Source organism: Engraulis encrasicolus, chromosome 13 (assembly GCF_034702125.1).
Source record: "Engraulis encrasicolus isolate BLACKSEA-1 chromosome 13, IST_EnEncr_1.0, whole genome shotgun sequence".
Lineage (NCBI taxonomy): Eukaryota > Metazoa > Chordata > Actinopteri > Clupeiformes > Engraulidae > Engraulis > Engraulis encrasicolus.
In genome coordinates this window covers 44,483,053-44,502,894 of record NC_085869.1, presented here as the reverse complement: position 1 = coordinate 44,502,894, position 19,842 = coordinate 44,483,053, and the positions used below count along the sequence as shown (strand labels likewise).

Sequence of the window (19,842 nt, the reverse complement as noted above, 5' to 3'; positions counted from 1 at the left end):
CTCCTTCCTCCTCCTTCTCCTCCTCCTCCTCCTCTTCGTCCTCCTCCTCTTCGTCCTCCTCATCCTCCTCCTCCTCCTCCTCTTCCTCTTCCTCCCTTTCCTCCTTCTCTTCACCTGCCTCTTCCATCTCACCTGCCTCTTTTTCTTTTCCTCCTCCTCCTCCTCCTCTTCTTCCTCTTCCACCCCTGTCCTCCTCCACCCCTTCGTCGTCCTCCTCCTCATCTTCCTCCTCACCCTCCCCTTCCTTCTACTCTTCCTCCCTTTCCTCCTCCTCCCCCTCATCCTCCTCCTCCTCCTCCCGCTGGGCTGCAGGCTGGATGCATCACACTGTGGAGCAGCTGGGTGACAAGGCCAACAAGGACAGCTATGCCATCCAGTGTCTGCAGAAGTCCCTGGAGGCGGACCCCAACTCGGGACAGTCCTGGTACTTCCTGGGCAGGTAGGCAACTCCACGCATCATTTCCTTTTGACGCTTTTGAACCGCGCGCGCGCGTGTGTACATAGGTTTCTTATACAAGCATTCTGTCTCCGCATGCATACAAGTTTTGCTCACATGCTTAGCATCTTGCTCCTCCTCATAGCACAAATCTTTGTAAACGGGAAGCCTATCTATATCTTGTGTCCCTATGTAGTGTCTGTCAATGTCTGTGTGTTGGTTTATGATTTCTGAAATTATTTTAGTGATGTTGCAATTTAAAGGCATTGGATTCTTTTGTGGACATCCTCATGTAGAATGTGTAGGTGTCCTCTGTCATGAATGTCATTCAGCCGTCCGGCGTGTGTATGTGTCGAGTGGATTTTTGAATCCAATTGGTGTGAGATTTGTAAGCTTGCGTTGAGAGGTCTTGACGCTAAGAGCTGGCATGCCATGCCATGCCATTGTCTCTTCGCACTGCTGACGTACTTGGTTTGTGTTCCCTTACGAGGGCTTGATGTTTGACTCATTGTTCGCCGGCACGTCTGCTGCTCCATTCAGTTGCACTATAGCAGGAAGTGGAGGAAGAGGGAAGGATAAGGCAGGAAGTACTTGGCACATGAAGCGGAAATGAATGGCCCTCTTGGATTGTGGCGTCCTCGAGAGCAGAATGGAAGCAGGCAATGGGGGGGACTTTCTCTCTTGTGTGAAAAAAATAGTCTGGCTTTGGAAGTCCCCTTTTCACTGCCGTGGGACCGCACTGCTGGTCCGATGAGAGATAATGAGGTGCGTTTTGAGATTTTTTTTTGCTGGAAAATGTATTTGATTTCCCTTTTTTTACTCTGCTGGATTCTATACCATCCCTCTGAGAATTGGAAACTTTCTTATTCTAATTATGTTTTCCACAATTTAAGAAAAATAGAGAAAAACTTGATAATTGACACGTACGCACAAATCATACTGCAACACACAGGCCTTCTGTGCAATGAAACAAATAGAGTTGTGTACAGTCTGTTCTGAGACAAAAAGCCTTTCTAGAAGTCACTTTTAATTTGTTTGCCCCTGACGCTGTCACTAATGGCATTGCCAATATACCATTTCAGTTCTTCAAATAAAACCACAGCGTTTGCAAAAGCATCTTCAGGGGCAGCTCTAGGGTTTGGGTCGAGGGACGTAGTGAGACTTTTTTTTTTTCCTGCGTGCTGCTCACCCCACTTGGTCCCATGCTGGTAGAAGTTGGGCTTCTGAACAAACCCCACAGAGTTAGTCACAGATTTTACTTACCACTACGCAATGTTGTTCGTTGCTCACACACACACAAACGGTGGCATGAGATCTTGGATTTGAAGAGACTCATCCAAGAGACAGACTCAAAGAAAGTCAGACAGACCGAGAGTAAGCATTGCTTTCATCTGCAGTCTGTCGCTGCTGTGCTGTATGAAGTGGGTGCCATTGGCTGCCAGCGTTAACGATGGGAGCCAAGTGGCGTGTGTGCGCTCGCACCTCAGCTGCAGTGAGACGCAAGCGTGTGTGGCGTAGACGTGTGAAGCTGAGCTAAAGAGTTTGCAGGAACAAAGAAGGGATGCTTAGGTGCTCAGGGCTCTGAATTGTTGGCTGGTTTTGCACATTTCTGTCTGATGTTTTGTCTTCACAGGCGTCTGCTATTTGGCTGTTTTGTTGATATTTTCTGCTGTGTGCGTGCATTTTCCAGTGTGCGTGCATTTGCTCATGCATGTGTGTGTGTGTGCCTCTGCGTGCGTGTGCATATGCGTTTGTCTGTGCCCTTGTACATCTGTTCTCTGAAGCTTATTGTTGGAGTGTTTAATGGCTGCATGCGTGCTGCTCCTCTCTCTCTCTCTCCAGGTGCTACTCCAGTATCGGGAAGGTCCAGGACGCCTTCATCTCTTACCGCCAGTCTATTGACAAATCAGAAGCCAGCGCAGACACATGGTGCTCAATAGGGTAAGCCTGCACTAACTTTCGTCACGCCTACACACTCTGCAAGTTCACCGTTCCAATTGGTATATAACTGTAACAGTTCGAAGATCCATGCACAGCTTCTAGGTGCTGGTAAACGCAGGAGTGTTCAAAACGTCAAAAGAAAGAAGTTTACCGCACACTCTTGACTTTTTGAATCTGATGACTACGAGGCGAAACATGTTTTTCGCTCTGAGTAAACGAGCAAAAAGTCAAATAAGTGTGCAGTATATTACTATACTTGTACTTCTTTTGTTATAATTGCACTCTGTATTGCACTCTCTGTGGTTGCACTCCCCACACCCTGTTTTGTTTGTGTTGTGTTTGCTCTTCGGATTTAAAAAAGCATCTGCTAAATGTATTGTAAGTTTGTGCTGACAGACTGGGTGGTGATCATGCCCACCCATATGGTGCTCTGTGGACTATAAGCCTCCCACATATTTACTTGCTATGGGCTCCACTGCTCAGCTCTCAATACCCTGTGGGAAACAAAGTGTTATCACACCCTCTGCAATAATGATTAGAGATGCCCTCTTGTAACTACCTTGTTGTTTACCTGGCTGAAAACGATGTTATTTGTGCAGCCGAGTGCGTAATCCTCAGTAGTGGTTGTTTGTAAGGTGATACCCAGGTGGGCGTAGGTGGTGCGCAGGTGAGCGTACTCTAGGGTGGGCAGGTGTTCAGGGTCTCTGAGGTCCCCTGGCGATGGGAGTAGACAAGTTATGGGAGTGGCCAACACCCCAAGAAGACAGGGGTTTACAACACCTGAGGGGGTCTTGGTTGCAGCCCTTAGACCCCCAGAGGACCTCCCACCACACACACACACAGACGCGCGCATGCACACAGACGCGCGCACGCACACAGACGCACACAGACGCACACACACACACTCTAGTGTGCTTATAAAAAATATGATTTGAGTAGAATTCGTCTGCAAATTCAGAAAAGAATGTGAGGGCAAGCCCTCGTTGATGCAACCTTGGGAGATGGCGCTATAGTAAGTTGGAGGGAGGAGGAATTCATAGGTCTTGGTGAGTGTGTGTGTGTCTTAAGTCCAGAGAGACGAGGCTCCTTCCATCTCACTCACACACACTCACTCACACACACTCACTCACACTCACACTCACACACACACACACACACACACACACACACACACACACACACACACACACACACACACACACACACACACACACACACACACACACACACACACACACACACACACGTCACTACTAGTTAATCACTCAGCGAGACCAGTCAATGTTTGTGTTCCAGCAAAGCGAGGCCTGGACAGGCAAGGAGAGTGATGCAATATGGGTAGATTCCTAAATAATAAAAACATTAACTTCGAGCAATGCGCATAGCCATTTGAAATGCAGAGTTCGGATTATTGACCGTTAACATTTCAGCTTTTGCAGTGGCAGTTAAACTTGCGGGAATGTTAACGAATGTTCCATGAGTGAGTGGCAAACAAGCGAGTGAGCAAGAAGCGACGTGTGTTGTGATTTGAGACACTGGTATAGCAGCAGCAGCAGCAGCACACGGCTGTGGTTCAGCCCAGCCTCTTCCCCTGTGGTCTCCTCCTCTCCTCATGTCATGTCTGCTCTCTGGCAGCTACACGCTGAGGCGTCTCAGCTTATCACTGAAGTTTGCTGAAATCCCTCAGCCCTTGCCTCTAATATGTCTCTCTCTCTCTCTCTCTCTCTCTCTCTCTCTCTCTTCCCCCCCCCATTTATCTTCACTTGCTATTCATCTTTCGTATTTATCTCCCTCTGCCCTCCTCTCCCCAACTCTTGTCCTTCCCACCCCTGTCTCTCCCGTCTCCTTCACTCTTGCAATCACCGCTTTTCATCGTGCCTCACTCGTTTCCTCCCCTGTCTTGATTGTGTTGCCTCCCACACGCCACTCACTTTGCTGGCCTCTTCTGTCCATCTCGCTCCCTCCCCTCCCTTGTTCTTTCCTCTTCTCCTCCTCCTCCTACCTCCTCCTTTCCTCTCGCCTCTTCCTTACTCGTCTTTTGCCCTCTGGCTGTTTTTTGATTCCGCTGTCAAACTGTGTTGCCCTTTTCCCACCCACTTCCCACTTCAAATCCCACTTCCCATTTCAAATCCCACTTAAATCCCTTTTGTGTGCCATTCTCCCTGCTGAACTTTCTTTCCCCCCATTCTCCTTCCATTCCACCCACTCTCTTCCTCTGTTGCCTCCCTTCCTCCTCCTCCTCCTCCTCCTCCTCCTCCTTCATTTCTCTTGTATAACTTTCATCACTTTCTTTCCCATCCCTCCATGTATGTCCTTCCTGTAACTTCTATCGCCCTCGCCTGCCCCATCACCTCTCATCCTCCCTCTCTTTTTCGCCCGACATCATTCTTTTGCTCTTGCCCTTCTTCTTTCTCATTCTCTCTCTCCCCCCTTCTCTCTCTCTCTCTCTCTCCCCTCTCACTCTCTCTCTCTATCTCTCTCTCTGTCTCTCTCTCTGTCTCTCTCTCTCTCTCTCTCTCGCTCTCGCTCTCGCTCTCTGCAGTGTGTTGTATCAGCAGCAGAATCAGCCCATGGATGCTCTGCAGGCCTACATCTGTGCGGTGCAGCTGGACCACAGTCACGCGGCAGCCTGGATGGACCTGGGCACGCTCTACGAGTCCTGTAACCAGCCGCAGGACGCCATCAAGTGCTACATTAACGCCACGCGCAGCAAGTCCTGCAGCAACATCAACGCCCTGGCCGCGCGCATTAAATGCCTGCAGGTAACCGGTGCCGGCCCCTCCGCAGCTCGTCCACCTGTCCCCCCGTTCCCACCCCACCACCACCACCACCTCCCAGTTACCCCCAAACCAATGACTGTGTGTTAAAGTGGCCACTTGATGTATTCATTAAATGAAATGTATTTGAAGCATTCTCAACTTTTCATGTACAACCAGAACCCAGGATACAGAGTGGGTGTTGTCTGATTCAACCAGGACGTTTCTTTCACTTTATTCATGACCTTAATCAAGGTTATGTTTGACCATCACCGAAAAGTTGTGAATATAGCAAAAGCGAAATAGTCAGTGTATGGGAGTTTTAGTTTTCTGATTAGCAACTTCTACAGGTTATAGGTCGTCTTCAACGCACCTGCCAGCAGAGGTGAATGAAAGAGGAAAAAAAACCTCTCAAAGTTGTTCAGATGGACAGTTTAAAATGCTTCAAATCTTTTGAACCAGGCTTATGTCCATAGTATGCACAGTCATTGACCCCAACCTCCACCCCCCACCCCTGCTCTCCTTCTCAGTCATGCTGCACAGTGGGTCCGGCCGTTTCTGCCTTTTCTATGTTACTGTTGTCTCTGGTATTATTGTTGTTGGATTGTTAATGTTGTGAGTGATTTGTCTTATTATTTTATGATTATTACTGTTACTGTGTGTGCTCTATTTTTCCCCCGTTTTATAACATGTACATTTTAAGTTGGGATATGCCGATTTGGTGGTTTATTTTTTTATTTTTTTATTTTTTTTGCCCTCACGTCCATACACTGGAGGTGTTTTTCCCCGTGTTTAATTTTAAGTCTTTTTGAAGTCGTTTCTTTAATGGTGGTTTTCTTGTCTTCTTGATGTGTATGGTGTTGTTGTTGTTATTGATGCTGTGGATAAAAACGAACTTGATTTCATGTGGCTGGGATGCCATGCATCTTCACCAGTTTTACAGCATACTCATCATGGCATTTGAACTTTTTCCAGCTTTTTATTCCAAGCATTTTTTAAGTTATTGTAAAGAAATCATTTTATTTTTTTTATTTTTTACTTTCATAAATCTCGATATCATTGGCAATATTCATGCACAAAACTTCAAGTCAGTACTCTCTCTCTCTTGCTGTAAAGATATACCACATGCCTTTTAAAAATGCTGGCACAGCATCTGATAACTTAAGAGGAAATCTCTCCAAGTGGCTTCAAAACCCAACCTTCTTAACTCATCCAACTCTTTTTCATTTTTGTTTTCTCCCCCCCTTTTTTCTTTTCTCTCCCCCAATGTTTATTTCTTTCTTTTATATCTTCTATCTACACGATCTCTCCCTAGGCTCAGTTGTGTAACCTTCAGCAAGGTAGTCTCCCGAGTAAAAGTAAAATGCTTCCTAGTATTGAGGAGGCCTGGAGCCTGCCAATCCCTGCGGAGCTAACCTCCAGACAGGGCTCCATGAGCACCGCACAGCAGGTGAGAAGAAGAGCTAGACTAGCCTCCCTCCCCTCCCCTATCCTCTCCTCTCCTTGTTTCTCCTCTCTCCTGCCTCCCCCCGCCTCTCTTGCCTCTCTGCTTCCATTCCCTACCTCCTCGACCCCCCACCGCCTCCCACCCCACCCTCTCCTCTACCTCCCTCTCCTCTTTACTCTTCTCCTCTCTCCTTCCTCCCTCTCTTCTTCTCTCCTCTCTCCTTCCTCCCTCTCCTCTCTGCTCTCCCCTCTTGGCTCCTCCTCCACTCCTCTCCCCTCCCCTCCCCTCCCCTCCCCTCTCCTCTCCTCTCTACCTCCCCCCTCTTCTATCCCCTCATCTCCCTTCCCTCCCCTTTCCTCTCCTGTCTCCCTACCTCCATTCCTCGCCTCTTCAACCCCCAAACCCCCCCACCCTCTCCCCTACCTCCTCATCTCCCTCCTTCCTCGACCCCCCCCTCCACTCTCTCTCCTCTCCCCTACCTCCTCATCTCCCTCCTTCTTTGACCCCTTCTCCTCTCCTCTCCCCTACCTCCTTCCCTCCTCGACCCACCAGCCCTCTCCTCTCCTTAGGCCCTCCGCACCTCCCCCCCACCCTTCTTTCTCTAGCCTGTAGTAGTAACCCCTCCACCACTAACACACACATACGCACACACATTTAGCTCTATGTAATGGATATGTTGATGCATTCACAACCACACACATCTATACCTATTAAACATAGTCACATACATACATGCACAGCCATTTATCATCTTTGTAATGTATACACGCTCACTCTCTAACACACACGCCCACACACCCAAAGACGGCCACTCGCATACACACAGTAGACCCTTTTAGAATATTCATGCAAACGCTCAGAGATGCTGGCTTGTTTGTCCAACGTTTATACGTATACATGCGCCATGTATTCGCACACCAAAAAAGTCGCACACACATGCGTATACGCAGACATAACGCACACATGCAGCTGTAACGACGGTGTGGTTATGATGCAAAGCTGATGAATATGCTACTGGGCTCCTGTGATCTAAAATCTGAAACGGCACAAAGCAATCTCAAAAGTGGCACATTGGATTACCTGACCTCAATGCCATCAATTGACTTTATTTTGAGGCACAATCTTTCACTAATCAGAAAACCAGATTGTCTAAAAACACCTCTCCCACCAAAAATGATCTTCGTGGGATGGCAAAGAAAAACCCAACACATTCAACTCCTTTACCCCTTGAAGTTGAACTGTCACACACAATCGCCCATCTCTGTCTTCTGGAGATGAGTTTCGGTTGGTTTGTGTGTGCGTGCGTGTGTGTGAATGTGTGTGCGTGTGTATCGTTTTCTTGGTTTCTTCTTCTTTTTAATTTTTTTTTTTTATTCGTCTCCGCCTCAGCCTCAGCACGATCAGTGTTTCATCCGACATGAGCGCTGATGTGTGCACTGCGAGTGTGTTGATTGTGTGTGTGTTGCCTTTTTAGTGTGCGTAGCTGGAAGTGTGCTCCTGTTGAAGCAGCACATCCCTCCTTCCCCATCACAACATGGCAGCCATTAGTTAAACACATGTTCTCTCACTCCATCATCCCTCCTTCCGCATGCGCCGAAACTTCTAGCCATCTCGATGAATGACCATGTTGATTGTAGTGTTGATGTTGCAAATTTTTTTTGGATGAGTTTTGTGTGTATGAATGCATGCCTACCTTTTATGACCGATTTTGCTACGCAAAGAGGGTTTTATTTTCTAATCAATGTGTAAAGGGATTTGAAACTGTTTTTGTTTCCCCTGAACTTGGCACTGTCATAAACATCCATGCAAAATCAAAGCCATAGTGGCTCGTGTGTACTTCTGTGTGTTTGTTAGGACTTGAGTGTGAAGACCATAGATATTGTTGCATGGTTAATGGGTAGTAATGAACCTTGATACAAGCCCTGCCTGCGTAGCCATGCACACGTCCCCAGCAGTGTTCCGTATTGTGTCGTTGCCGTCCCGCAGGCCTGCAAGCCCCATCAGAACGCCGAGGGCCAGAACGCGGGCCACTCGTTACCGCTCCACGCCACCTCTGGCCAGGGGGACGAGGTGTCCAGCCCAGCCAAGAGGAAGAGGACGGCCAGCCCAGCAAAGGTACAGAGCACGGGGCACAGAAGGTTGGGCATAAGACAATTGTGGATTGAATGGATAGAGGGATTTTTGTTATTTTGGTAACTATAGGCTGTGGTGTACTGTGTTAGCACATCATACCATAGATCAGGGCCAGTTTTTCCATATTCCTCCCAATGAAAGATAACAGAAAGATAACTGAAGATAACACTTTTCAAACAAATGTTGCTTCTTATGGCTTTGTTTATGCAGCTCTCACATGCATAATGAGAATCGGATGCATTAATATCATGGACCCAGCAAAGAGGAGGACACCTCATGTTTTGTCACCAAGAAAATGGCACATTTGATGCAATGTTGACAACAGCCAATAATACAGTGTCAAGCTGCTCATAACTTTGTTTGTAGTCTTAAGAGGGGCTTAGCATTCCAAACAAACTATTTGGGAACAGTTTAAAAGTGTGAAAACTATCAAGCAATCGTTTTTAAGTACCACTAGTTAGCTGCCAGCAGAGCTCAAACACAATTTGCCCTCATTTGTGTTAATAACAACTAGCTACAGCTAGGCTACTGCTAACCCAATTCGAAGTCCTAACACCCTGTTTGCAATCAAATTTGGGCCATTACTTTCAAAAGCGAGACATGGAGAACTTTGTAAACAATTTATTCACAGGCTCTGATACCGTCCTTCCCTTGTAGTCTACCTCACAACCGCTCATGCCACCCTCGTAGCGCTCGTTGTCACTTCTGTCTGGAGCCTGCAGTGAATGACTGGCAAAGCGGGAGAAACTGACTGCGGGGGCGGGGCACGGCACGCTTCTTTCTAGCGTCTGGGGAGCAATTTCAAAATAGTAGACAGCGCGATCCTTTTTTTCAGAATTATTTGAGGGCCACAAATAGATGCGCTAATTGAGTATGGGGGCCATAGATGGTAGTGGTGTGCATTGGCACTGCCCTCACGATTCGATTCGGGTGGTTTCGATTCGAGTCGATTCAATTCAATTCTACGATGCATTGCAATGCTTTACATTTGTACTGAAAGCAAAGCAAATGTTTCATCAGTCATGATGAGGCAATACAAGTAGTCAGATACTGAGCAACATTTTATTGGCTGTTTTCTGTATCAGTCTTGCAGTTTTCAATGCTTTGAAGTGCTTTTATTTAATTTAACATTCATTTGCTCCTGAAATATCCACGGAAGTAATTGAAGCTTAAAAAATGTGCCGCATCAATTCTGGAACTTGCCGTATTGAATTGAATTGTCCATGCCCCACATTGCATTGCCGAATCGATTATTGTTGACGCCACTAATAGATGGACAGAAAAAGTGGATGGCCTGTCAGCTAAGGTGCACACACGGTAGAGATGGTATGAAGCAGACGGCCAGGGATAAGACGATTGAAATCCTCTGATCCCTTGCAGCCAGTGACCCCCAGTCATTTTTGCTATTATTGCCTTCACAACTAAATGAACAACAGCAGCATCAGAAGCAGCAATTATGGTACTTTAATTACAGTGTGTGTGAAGTGTATAAGGACAACTACAACTCAACCAGTGGCACTGAAATATTTTCCTTTGCGATCAGGTCATCAGTCATTAATGCAGCTGTAAGCCTCTGTGTATTTAACCCAGTTAATGCTGCCATCAGAGAATAGAATAGAGTAGAGTAGAGTAGAGTAGACTTTATTGTCACTATATAAATATAGCGAGAGTATGTTTAGTAGCAACCCACAAATGCCCACAAAATAAAAGATATATTAACAATAAATAAATAAAATCCATAAAAATCCATGTGCATCTCACAGTATCGATAGTCCTGAAGTATTGAGGGGGGGCAGGTGACGAATTGAGTTCAAGAGTCTAATGGCAGTAGGGTAAAAGCTGTCCTTCATTCTTGTAGTGCGGGCACGCAGAGTCCTAAAGCGCCTGCCAGATGGTAGCATGGTGAAGAGCCTGTGACCAGGGTGTGTGTGATCTTTAAGGATGTTTAATGCTCTGTTTGTGCAGCGTGTATGGTGGATCTCCTCAAGTGTGGGTAGTTGGCATCCAATGATTCTCTCTGCTGTTTTAATGATGCGCTGTAACATCTTCTTGTTGTCGTGTGTGCAGCTGGTGTACCAGGATGTAATGCTGTATGTAATTACTGATTCAATTGTACACCTGTAGAAGTTAGTGAGCAGATCTCGTGGTAGCTGGGCCTTCTTTAGAGTGCGAAGGAAATATAGCCTTTGGGATCCCTTTTTAGCCATTGCAGAGGTGTTGGCGCTCCATGACAAGTCCTCGCTGATGTGCACACCCAGGAATCTGAAGCTCTGTACAACCTCATTGGACCAATTCAGTAAATTACAAACCGAATCGGTGTTGTAAATTCCTCTTGATTTGTGAATGGATTTAATGGGCTTTAATGCAGGTGAATAATAGCCTAGTCAGGCGACGCTGGAAGCCCATGGACAGCTAGGAATGTGAAAATTCATCATCAGGAATCACAATTTGAAAATAAAATGTCACACCAATTAATTAATCCCTGTCTTGTTTACAGTCTACAGGTTGTAGACATTTCCATGTTACAGATGCACTCCGTGACCCCAATACTGTGCCATAGAGTTCCAAGATATAAGCTATTATTCATTCCCTGTGTAATATCACGCACTTGTGCACATTGGGCACTATGTTTCAGTGCATAGGGCTCACACTGAAAATTTCGGTTAATTCAGGGCACTGAAAGTGCCCGGATGATGCCCTAACAATGGCAAAAAAACGTAGTGCTTTAACAATGAACACTGCACGCACTAAACGGTCGCCATGTTGATAATGAAAGAAGAAAGGAAGAAACGTGGCGTTCAGTTCAGTAGAAGAGTTTGGTCAACAGTCTCCTAATTCTGTAATGTTGCTGTGACACCAACCTTCCCATGCCAAGCCAAGTATTGAATGTGACTGACATAGTTGCCAGTTAGGATGAAGGAAATGTAAGTGCAAGCACGAGACGCTGTGCAACGTAAACAGTAGCCAACCGATATTTTGGCGAGCTAATGCTATGCTCACCCGTCACTTCCAGTGAGGACACAGTGCCTAGTGCACAAACTTTTCCACAACACTATGCACTAAAGAACCCAGTGCACTGTGAGTACCATGCACTAACCGCCAGTGCACTGACACTAGGTGCTTGATATGAGACACAGGGATTGTTTTTCCCTAAGCAGACAAGGCTAAACCTATGGGATGAAATGTATCATGTGCTTGACTTGCCTCCAGAACTGAGAGTTTCATGCTGCTCTAACTGCAGTTTAGGCTCTGCATCTGTTTGCATAGTACAAAAATAATAATTTGGAGCGCTGTTATGTTGATGGTGGAGATTTGTTGCTTAAGTCATTTTATTTTATGCCTTTATAAAGCACCACAGGGAAACATTTCCTAGTTAACAGAATACTTTGGGTAAAGGGGAAGAAAGAGTTTACTTTTCTTGCCTTCTGATTTTTATTTTGTGCGCTCTCTCTCTCTCCTGTCCCCAATTGTAAACACAGAATTCTCCGGATTCCTGGGCAAACAACCCAATACAACAGCAAGTCCCCAACTGGTACTTGACGCAACCGAAGTTGCAGGTTGGTTTGAAGCTCTCTCGCGCTCTCTCTCGCGCTCTCTCTCGCTCTCTCTCGCTCTCTCTTTTGCGCGCGTCCCTCACACTTTTTTCCACTATTTGCCTTCATAGCTGTTCATTTTTTTGTTGTCTGCAAATGATTTGTCTGTCTCCCAGACTGTTAATTTTCCCTGTCTCATACATGAACCCCGGGTGTATGGTCACATGACCTGAACTCAAGACCAGCTGGTCTTAAAGGGGAACAGCACATTACTAATGGGGTAACCTTTCGTCTGCCGTTTTTATTTTACACAACATGTGCATAAATATCCAAAGGCCAGAATATTGACCTGTTGTGTGCTGGTCTGGAAAAACATTGAAAAGGTCTTGCGCTTTTTTTGGTCAGGCCTCAATCCCAATGTCATATCTGCTAAATGGCCATCTGTTAATGTGAAACGCCTTATACCAGCTTAGATTAACATATCACAAGATCCCAGTTCAGGTTTTTAACATTTGTTTTAAAATGGGCTCTGTACCCCATCCTGAAAACAAGCTGACTGTTATAGTGAGCATGGTTAACACATTTTCCTAAAAAAGGCATGCAAATATCCCCCACATTTGTCTGAAACCGTGTGCACTCCCAGCTCCATTTGTTAGCTCCGGAGTTGTCTCGTAAGGTCCTCTGCCTTCCACTCCTGCAGTTGCACAAACACACTCGCACATTTAAGGGTTCTACTTGTAGAATGTTATTTGTCATCATATCTGACAGCCATCTCCACCCTGTTTCTCAAATGCATCCATGCAATTGTCAGTGGGAAATTGCATTGGAACCATGTAAGTTGCTAACTGTTAAGCAATTTCTGCAGTCGAGAAACACCCCTGGTCGATATATTAAGAACTTGATTGTGATAAACCAGGTGGTAAACCAGGCTTAGTTAGCCTGCAGGAAGTGGTAAACCTTCTACTAGTGGTAAACCTGCAGGCATCATTTAGTTAAGAAAAAGAGGACTCCAGGGGGGTATACGAAGAAGCTGGTTCAGTAGTACACCAGGTGGTAGAAGTAAATTGTCAAATAGAAGAGCCTGATCCCTTGTGTTGTTGGGTGTGCGTTTGTTGCTGTGACGTCACGTGCTGTACCCTCTGCCTTCCTCTCCTCCCCTCCCCCATCCCCTCCCCTCTCTGCAGCTCCTGGAGCAGTTGCGGGCGAACCGCGCGAGCCTGAAGCCGGCCCAGCTGCAGATGCTGGAGCAGCTGGAGGCTCAGTTCACACTCATGCAGCAGCACCAGCAGCAGGTGAGGACCGGCTCCTCCACCACCTCTTTCTAGAAGTTCTCGCTCGCTCTCCCTCACGCTCACACTCGTTCTCTCCCGCTCGTGCTCTCTCTCTCTCTCTCTCTCTCTCTCTCTCTCTCTCTCTCTCTCTCTCTCTCTCTCTCTCTCTCTCTCTCTGTCCACTTGTGCGTATAATTTGCTCACCTGCATGGCATGGACTTACAGCAGAAGCCACTGCAAGATGAGTGATGACCTCTGAATCTGACTTGAGCCTGTTTTTCAGGGAACTCCTTAGTGTTCTAAATTAGTGGTCTATAGAAATATCTATGAGGCAGAACCCACTATACTACACTGGCTTTGGGTACTGGTAAAATATTTCTGTACATGGCAACAGCTCCAAGTACTTGTTAAGTCATCTGTTGACAAAGAAATGCCAGTAGGGTGATGGTCTGCTTTTGAAAATCTTGCGATGTGGTTTTTGTCATTGTTGAGAACCAAACTATATTGTGATCTTCTTTTGAAACAGACTAAAGCCGTTTGCTCAGCATTGTGTGCTTATGCGTTTGTGCACAGAATCTGCTGTCAGAAAAACCAAAAGGCACCAAAATCCATTGGGGGCTTTAAAGGCCAGAACCAGTGTCTCTTTGCAAGTGTCAATCAAAAGATTCGTTTTGTGCCAGAATGCATAAGCATTTTTCTCTCTCACAATACCCTGTCAGGCTTCTTTGACTTTGAAAAGTTGTTTTGCAGCTTCTGCTGTGTTGTGTTTTCGTCTGTAATATGCCTTTTAGTTATGTGGAACAGATTCTGTGCGCCACGGATGCTTTGGCGCCCTTTCAACGTCCTGCAGTAAAAGCACCTTTTATTGACCTTGTGTTCCCTTTTGTCGGTGCTGAGGCAAAGCGGCTGTCCTCTGGAAGTACTTTGAAGGAGCTTTTTAATTGGGTTAAGTCAAAGGCATCGGGAACATTTTTATGGAAAGCTGATTTCATACAAATGTCAGCAGTGGCTCCTGCCTCTCCTCACGGCCAATAGCAGAAATACGCAACATAATTGCCATGTACTCATGTTATGGTTATGGAACACGTATATGATGGATATATAGGTTTAAGAATAGGTATGTATGGGCTTAGAGTTGCTGTTTCTGACCTGTGAAATTCATGTAGGCTGTAAATCTGACCTGTAAATTTCACTTAGGCTTCCATGTTGAATGTCGTGCCATTTCAGATCATGCTGAACGCGACCATAGTCATTGGAAAGGCACAGTAGCCACAAGTAAAGGTTCTTGGGGTGCCTGTACAAAGTGCACAGAAGGCCACGGTCAAATCCAGTCACGCATGCTTTCACAACTCCCTCTTAAAACATGGAGAACAAAACTACAATGTAGTGCAGATGGGTAGGGCACTGGGGGTGTGTGTGCGTGTGCGTGCACGCGAGCATGTGTATCCGTCTCGTAATCTTTCCCTGAGAGAATGTTAACTACTTGGATGGAGCTTTTGTGGGAAAAATAAATAGAATTCTATGTGAATATTTGCTCGTTCAGCCTGTGGTTGTTACTGGCTTTTAGGCGTTTGTTAATGCTTAACACGCAGCTCGCGAGGCCACAGAGATGGAGATTAATGGCATGCCACAAGTGACACACACTTGACTTGCATGAGGCAGATTGATATGAACGTGCGGAGGTGCACACGAACACAAACAGGGTCGTGGAAGTCATGTTCACCTGAGAAACTGAAAGGAAAAGTGGCCAGGCTCTTGCCACCTCGTACTTCCACTTTGGGCCTGAGGGATGGAGGTAGACAAGACACTCTGTGGGCTTAGTTTGCACGTGATCTGAAGTATTTGGGCAAAATGGGAAGGCCAGAAGCCATTCAGTTGGCTACTTTGTACATTGCACAGCATCTCGTGCTTGTGTTTACATTTCGTCCACCCCAAATGGCAACTGTCTCACATACAATACTTGGCTTGGCATGAAAAGGTTGGTGTCTCATCAGCAACATTACTTACAGAACTAAGAGACTCTTGATAGAACACTTCTGCTGAACTGCACGCTATGTTTCTTCTGTTTCATTAACAACATGGCGGCCGTTAAGTGCGTGCAGTTTCCATCGTTTTTGGCACTTATTAGGGCAGCATCCGGGCACTATCACTGCATTGAATTTACTGAAATTTTCAGCCTGAGAGCTGTACACACTGAAACATGGTGCCCGAAGTTTACAAGTGCATGATATGAGACACGGAAAAATGACACTGAAATTGAATAGCACTGCATATAGAAGTTAAGATTTGAGATCTCCTGAGATTGAGATGTTAAAACCACAGGAAAAGCCAACAACAGAACACAAAACATCCACTCAGAGAACTTCATCTTATTTACCTGTACCACTTGAGTGTTGTAGCAGTAATTGGTATTATGCACGTTTGATGCATCAGTGCAATCAATCATTCTGATATTTTTCCTCGTCTCCGTCCTCCAGATGCGACAGAATGCTGCTGGTCAGATGCGGCCCTCTCTTCCCAACGGCCCGCTGTCGGACCCCTCGCTGACGGCCGGCCACCCGCACCCCATCCTGTCTCGCACCCCTTCCTCCTCCTCCTCCTCCTCCTCCGTCCCGGCCGGCCACCTGGCCAACGGGCCCTTCCCCTCCTCCGGCGGGGCCGACGGCGTGTCGTCTGCGGCCAGTAATCATGCGGCGGGGGCAGGGGCGGGGCCGGGGCCGGGCAGCAACGGAAACGTGCCTTACCTGCAGCCACACGCGCTACCTCACAACCGCACAACCCCCACCAGCACTGCGGACGAAGCCTGGAAGCACCAACGCGTCAACGCCACTCAGGTACGCCTCATGTCACGCCGCTCGTGGCACTGCTACATCTTTTGTGCCTGGGGTACATTTTCTCGTAGTGTGTGGCTGTGTGTGTCTGTGGACAAACTCAGCAAGGGGACCATTATGACGAGGCACCCTCAGTCTCTTTTGAGTATCTCTCACTTTTGTATGTTTAGCATATTCAAAAGGGTTCGCGCGCACATGCACGCACGCACGCACACACGCACGCACGCACGCACGCACACACACGCACACACACACACACACACACACACACACACACACACACACACACACACACACACACACACACACACACACACACACACACGCTTGGTGTACATAACATTCTGGAGCCTTTGTCTGTGCTCTAATGAAAAACTGAGACCATGTGCAGGATGCCGTTCTCCAAATGAAAAAGCTTTTTAGCATGATTGCACAGCTTCAATTTATTGCCTGGCTCTTGCACAGAAACCTTTTTTCATTTGCCGTTTTTTGTTTTTGAGTAGCGTGTATGCTAATTGAATTAGTGGGCCACTTACCAGCCCCCCAATCCTAATGCAAAATGTATATGTAGATTATACCACTTGCTTCAAAAGCCTTTGTCGCAGGGGCTGGTACAGAAGCATTGCAGCTCTTAAAACTATGTTAACACTGAGGAAAAAGTAGGACCCGGTTTTCTTCTTTTAAGATCCAAATGTAATAATGTTTTCGTCAGCGTTGAGAAAAGTTACCCCTGTGTCAGTGTTGTTACAAAAAAGTAAACAAATCCATGCTTCATTCTTAAACTGTATTAAAGTTTAAACTTTTAAACTTAATTTATTTGTGAGTAAATGAAACTTAAAAAAAACAAAACAAAGGCTCTAAAATTGACGTTGCAAATGGTGTTGGTGATGATGAAAATCCTAAGCTGTGGTGCGGTAACAGAGCTAGCAAACTCAACATAAGAAGTTTCAGGCACTTGGGGCTTGTAGGCAATGCTTGATTGCAGGGTCTAGGTGCTTCCAATCAAGCCAAAGTCAGAGAGAATGGGCAACAAACAGTGTGGTGAACAAGCATAACTGTCACAAATAAAGCACCAACAGAATGAGCGTTATTCGTGCCTTCAAAACCTTACTCAGCACAATTTTCCGCAGTTTTATGTAGCACAATTGAGACATTTCATTAGAAAATGATGCAGTCAAACTGATTCTGTCTTGTTTTGTGGTTAACAACATATTTTAACGGAACCAAACTGCTTTTGACAGTAATAAGCATCATGTCCCCCATCATAGACATGAAACCGTAGATACAGTGTTGACCACTCCTTTGCATTGGAACGAATGGCTCGTCAAATGCTACCATCAATTGGTTACTAGACGATACACACATCATCTTATAGGTGGAGAAAACATATTGGCCCAAAGTGGTTGTGCTCAGGGTTGGACTACATTAAAAGGCTGAACATGGTATCTAGTCTTTGTGTGTGTGCGTGTGCGTGTGTGTGTGTGTGTGTGTGTGTGTGTGTGTGTGTGTGTGTGTGTGTGTGTGTGTGTGTGTGTGTGTGTGTGTGTGTGTGTGTGTGTGTGTGTGTGTGTGTGTGTGTGTGTGTGTGTGTGTGTGTGTGTGTGTGTGTGTGTGTGTGTGTGTGCGTGTGCGTGCGTGCGTGCGTGCGTGCATTAGTGCTGTCAAAATTATCACGTTATTATCGCGTTAACTCAACCCCTTTTTAACGGCATTTTTTTATTTTTATTACCAGATAAACGCTACATGTGACCCTGTGAATTTTTTCTTCATAAACTGGCTGACCGCGGGTTAGAGCGCTTAACTACAAATCCCAGCATGCCAGTACCAGAAGACTCTAGCACAGGGCTCCAGACTAACTTTTTGCACTGGTTGCACTGGTGCGCCTTAATTTTTTTTTTAGGTGCACCAGCACAAAATTTAGGTGCACCCAAATGTTTTCACCACCCCATACACACACGCACCTCAGCTTTAAAAAATAATAATTAAAAATAATAACAATAGCAATAAAAATAGCAACAATAATAGAATAATAATTATTATTATTCTATTATTGTTGCTATATTTTAAAAGACCTGGAGCCTTTCATGTGCTATAGGCTAGTCTTCCAAATGTGCTCCTTATAAAAGACATGACAGTAGGCTAACTAACTAACACATCTTGGCTACAAGCAGTTTGGCTGGTAGAAAAGACCAAATTAGTAGCCTTTTAGTCAGTAGTGTTTGACTAGTAAGATAACCTACCAGCTTTTTCTGCATTAAGGCTATGCACACAGCACAAGCACAGAGTTACAATATGAAGATAGATAGATGGATGGATAGATGGATGGATAGATTTTTTTAACAAACCCTGCTAAAAATGTCATGATTTTTAAAATCATTAGACACAAATAGCCTAGCCTATGTTTACAGTGGAATCTGAGGTGAATTGGGTTTTGTCTATTTCCCCGTTTTTGAGCGCTCTCCCTCTGCATAATGATTGTGGTCTCTTAGCAAGCGCTACGAACAGACACGACAGCACTAGTGCGCTCTCTCACTCGCTCTGTCTCTATATATCTCTCTGTCGTGCTGTCTCGAGGTGCATGAACGATGCCTTGCCGACCGATAGGCAGTATGTAGCCTGCCCTAGTCGCTATCAAAAAACTCTCACAGAAGTCCCGACAGACTAGCGCATCACCTTGTTTAGCCAGCTCTGCACGCGGCTGAAACGGGCAATTATCCGCACCCGTCTGCGTTTTTGTGCGGATGTTTAATATCCGCTCAAGCCATTTAGTTTTCCCCCGTGATTGTGACTCTCGTGTTTACATGATTGTAACTCTCTCGTCTGTTGCAAAACTCGCCTGGTTCTATTCTGAAACGTCGTGCTGCCTGTGAACGAGGAAGGGGGAGAAAGCTACCGGTAGTTCAGCGGAGTTGACCGCATCGACACGTTTTATTGTGTGATTATGGGTCACTACTGTAGAATGACCATTCATTTTATGTTCATTAAAACGGTTGTTTGGTAATTGATTTTGTTCTACTGATGGTTGGTCGCACCGGTGCGCCTAAAAATATTTTTTAGGCGCACCATTGAGAAAAATGGGCGCATATGCGACCAAATTGGTCGCACTCTGGAGCCCTGCTCTAGCAGAGCCTCGGGCCCCTGTGCTCCTCCCCCTTCCCCTTCTCTCTGCCTCCTGGCTTGCTCCTCCTTCGCTTCGGCAGCTCATCTTTCAGTCTGTGCATATTGCAGTGGATGAGTTGGACAAGACGGACTGTATCAGCCTGTAAACAAATGCTTTAAAAAGCTCTCTATGCCTCGTTTTTGAAAGTTATGGACTAACATTTGTTGCAAACAGTGTGCAGAAGGACTTCGGATTGTCTGAGCAATGGCTGTAGCTAGCTGCTAACACTGTGACTGTTGATGGCTGGCAGCTAACTAGTGCTATTCCCAAAACAAACTATTTTATAAAAATTGTATACTTTAAGGCAGCCCCAAATAGTTCGTTTTGAATCCCA

The 19,842-nt window shown here is 46.0% G+C and overlaps 1 protein-coding gene across 5 annotated transcripts in view; it reads left to right on the top strand.

Moving 5' to 3' along the window:
* kdm6a (lysine (K)-specific demethylase 6A) overlaps positions 1-19,842 on the top strand; it is a 100,487-nt gene that overhangs the window by 55,418 nt on the left and 25,227 nt on the right. For 3 of the 5 annotated variants that reach the window (XM_063214009.1, XM_063214007.1, XM_063214008.1), the window contains 8 exons: positions 313-439; positions 2,279-2,377; positions 4,920-5,139; positions 6,449-6,583; positions 8,567-8,695; positions 12,193-12,270; positions 13,431-13,538; positions 15,995-16,351. In XM_063214009.1, the coding sequence (XP_063070079.1) occupies positions 313-439; positions 2,279-2,377; positions 4,920-5,139; positions 6,449-6,583; positions 8,567-8,695; positions 12,193-12,270; positions 13,431-13,538; positions 15,995-16,351 (1,253 nt within the window). The remainder of the gene's footprint in view (positions 1-312; positions 440-2,278; positions 2,378-4,919; positions 5,140-6,448; positions 6,584-8,566; positions 8,696-12,192; positions 12,271-13,430; positions 13,539-15,994; positions 16,352-19,842) is intronic. The other 2 variants (XM_063214011.1, XM_063214010.1) reach the window with 1 other exon arrangement.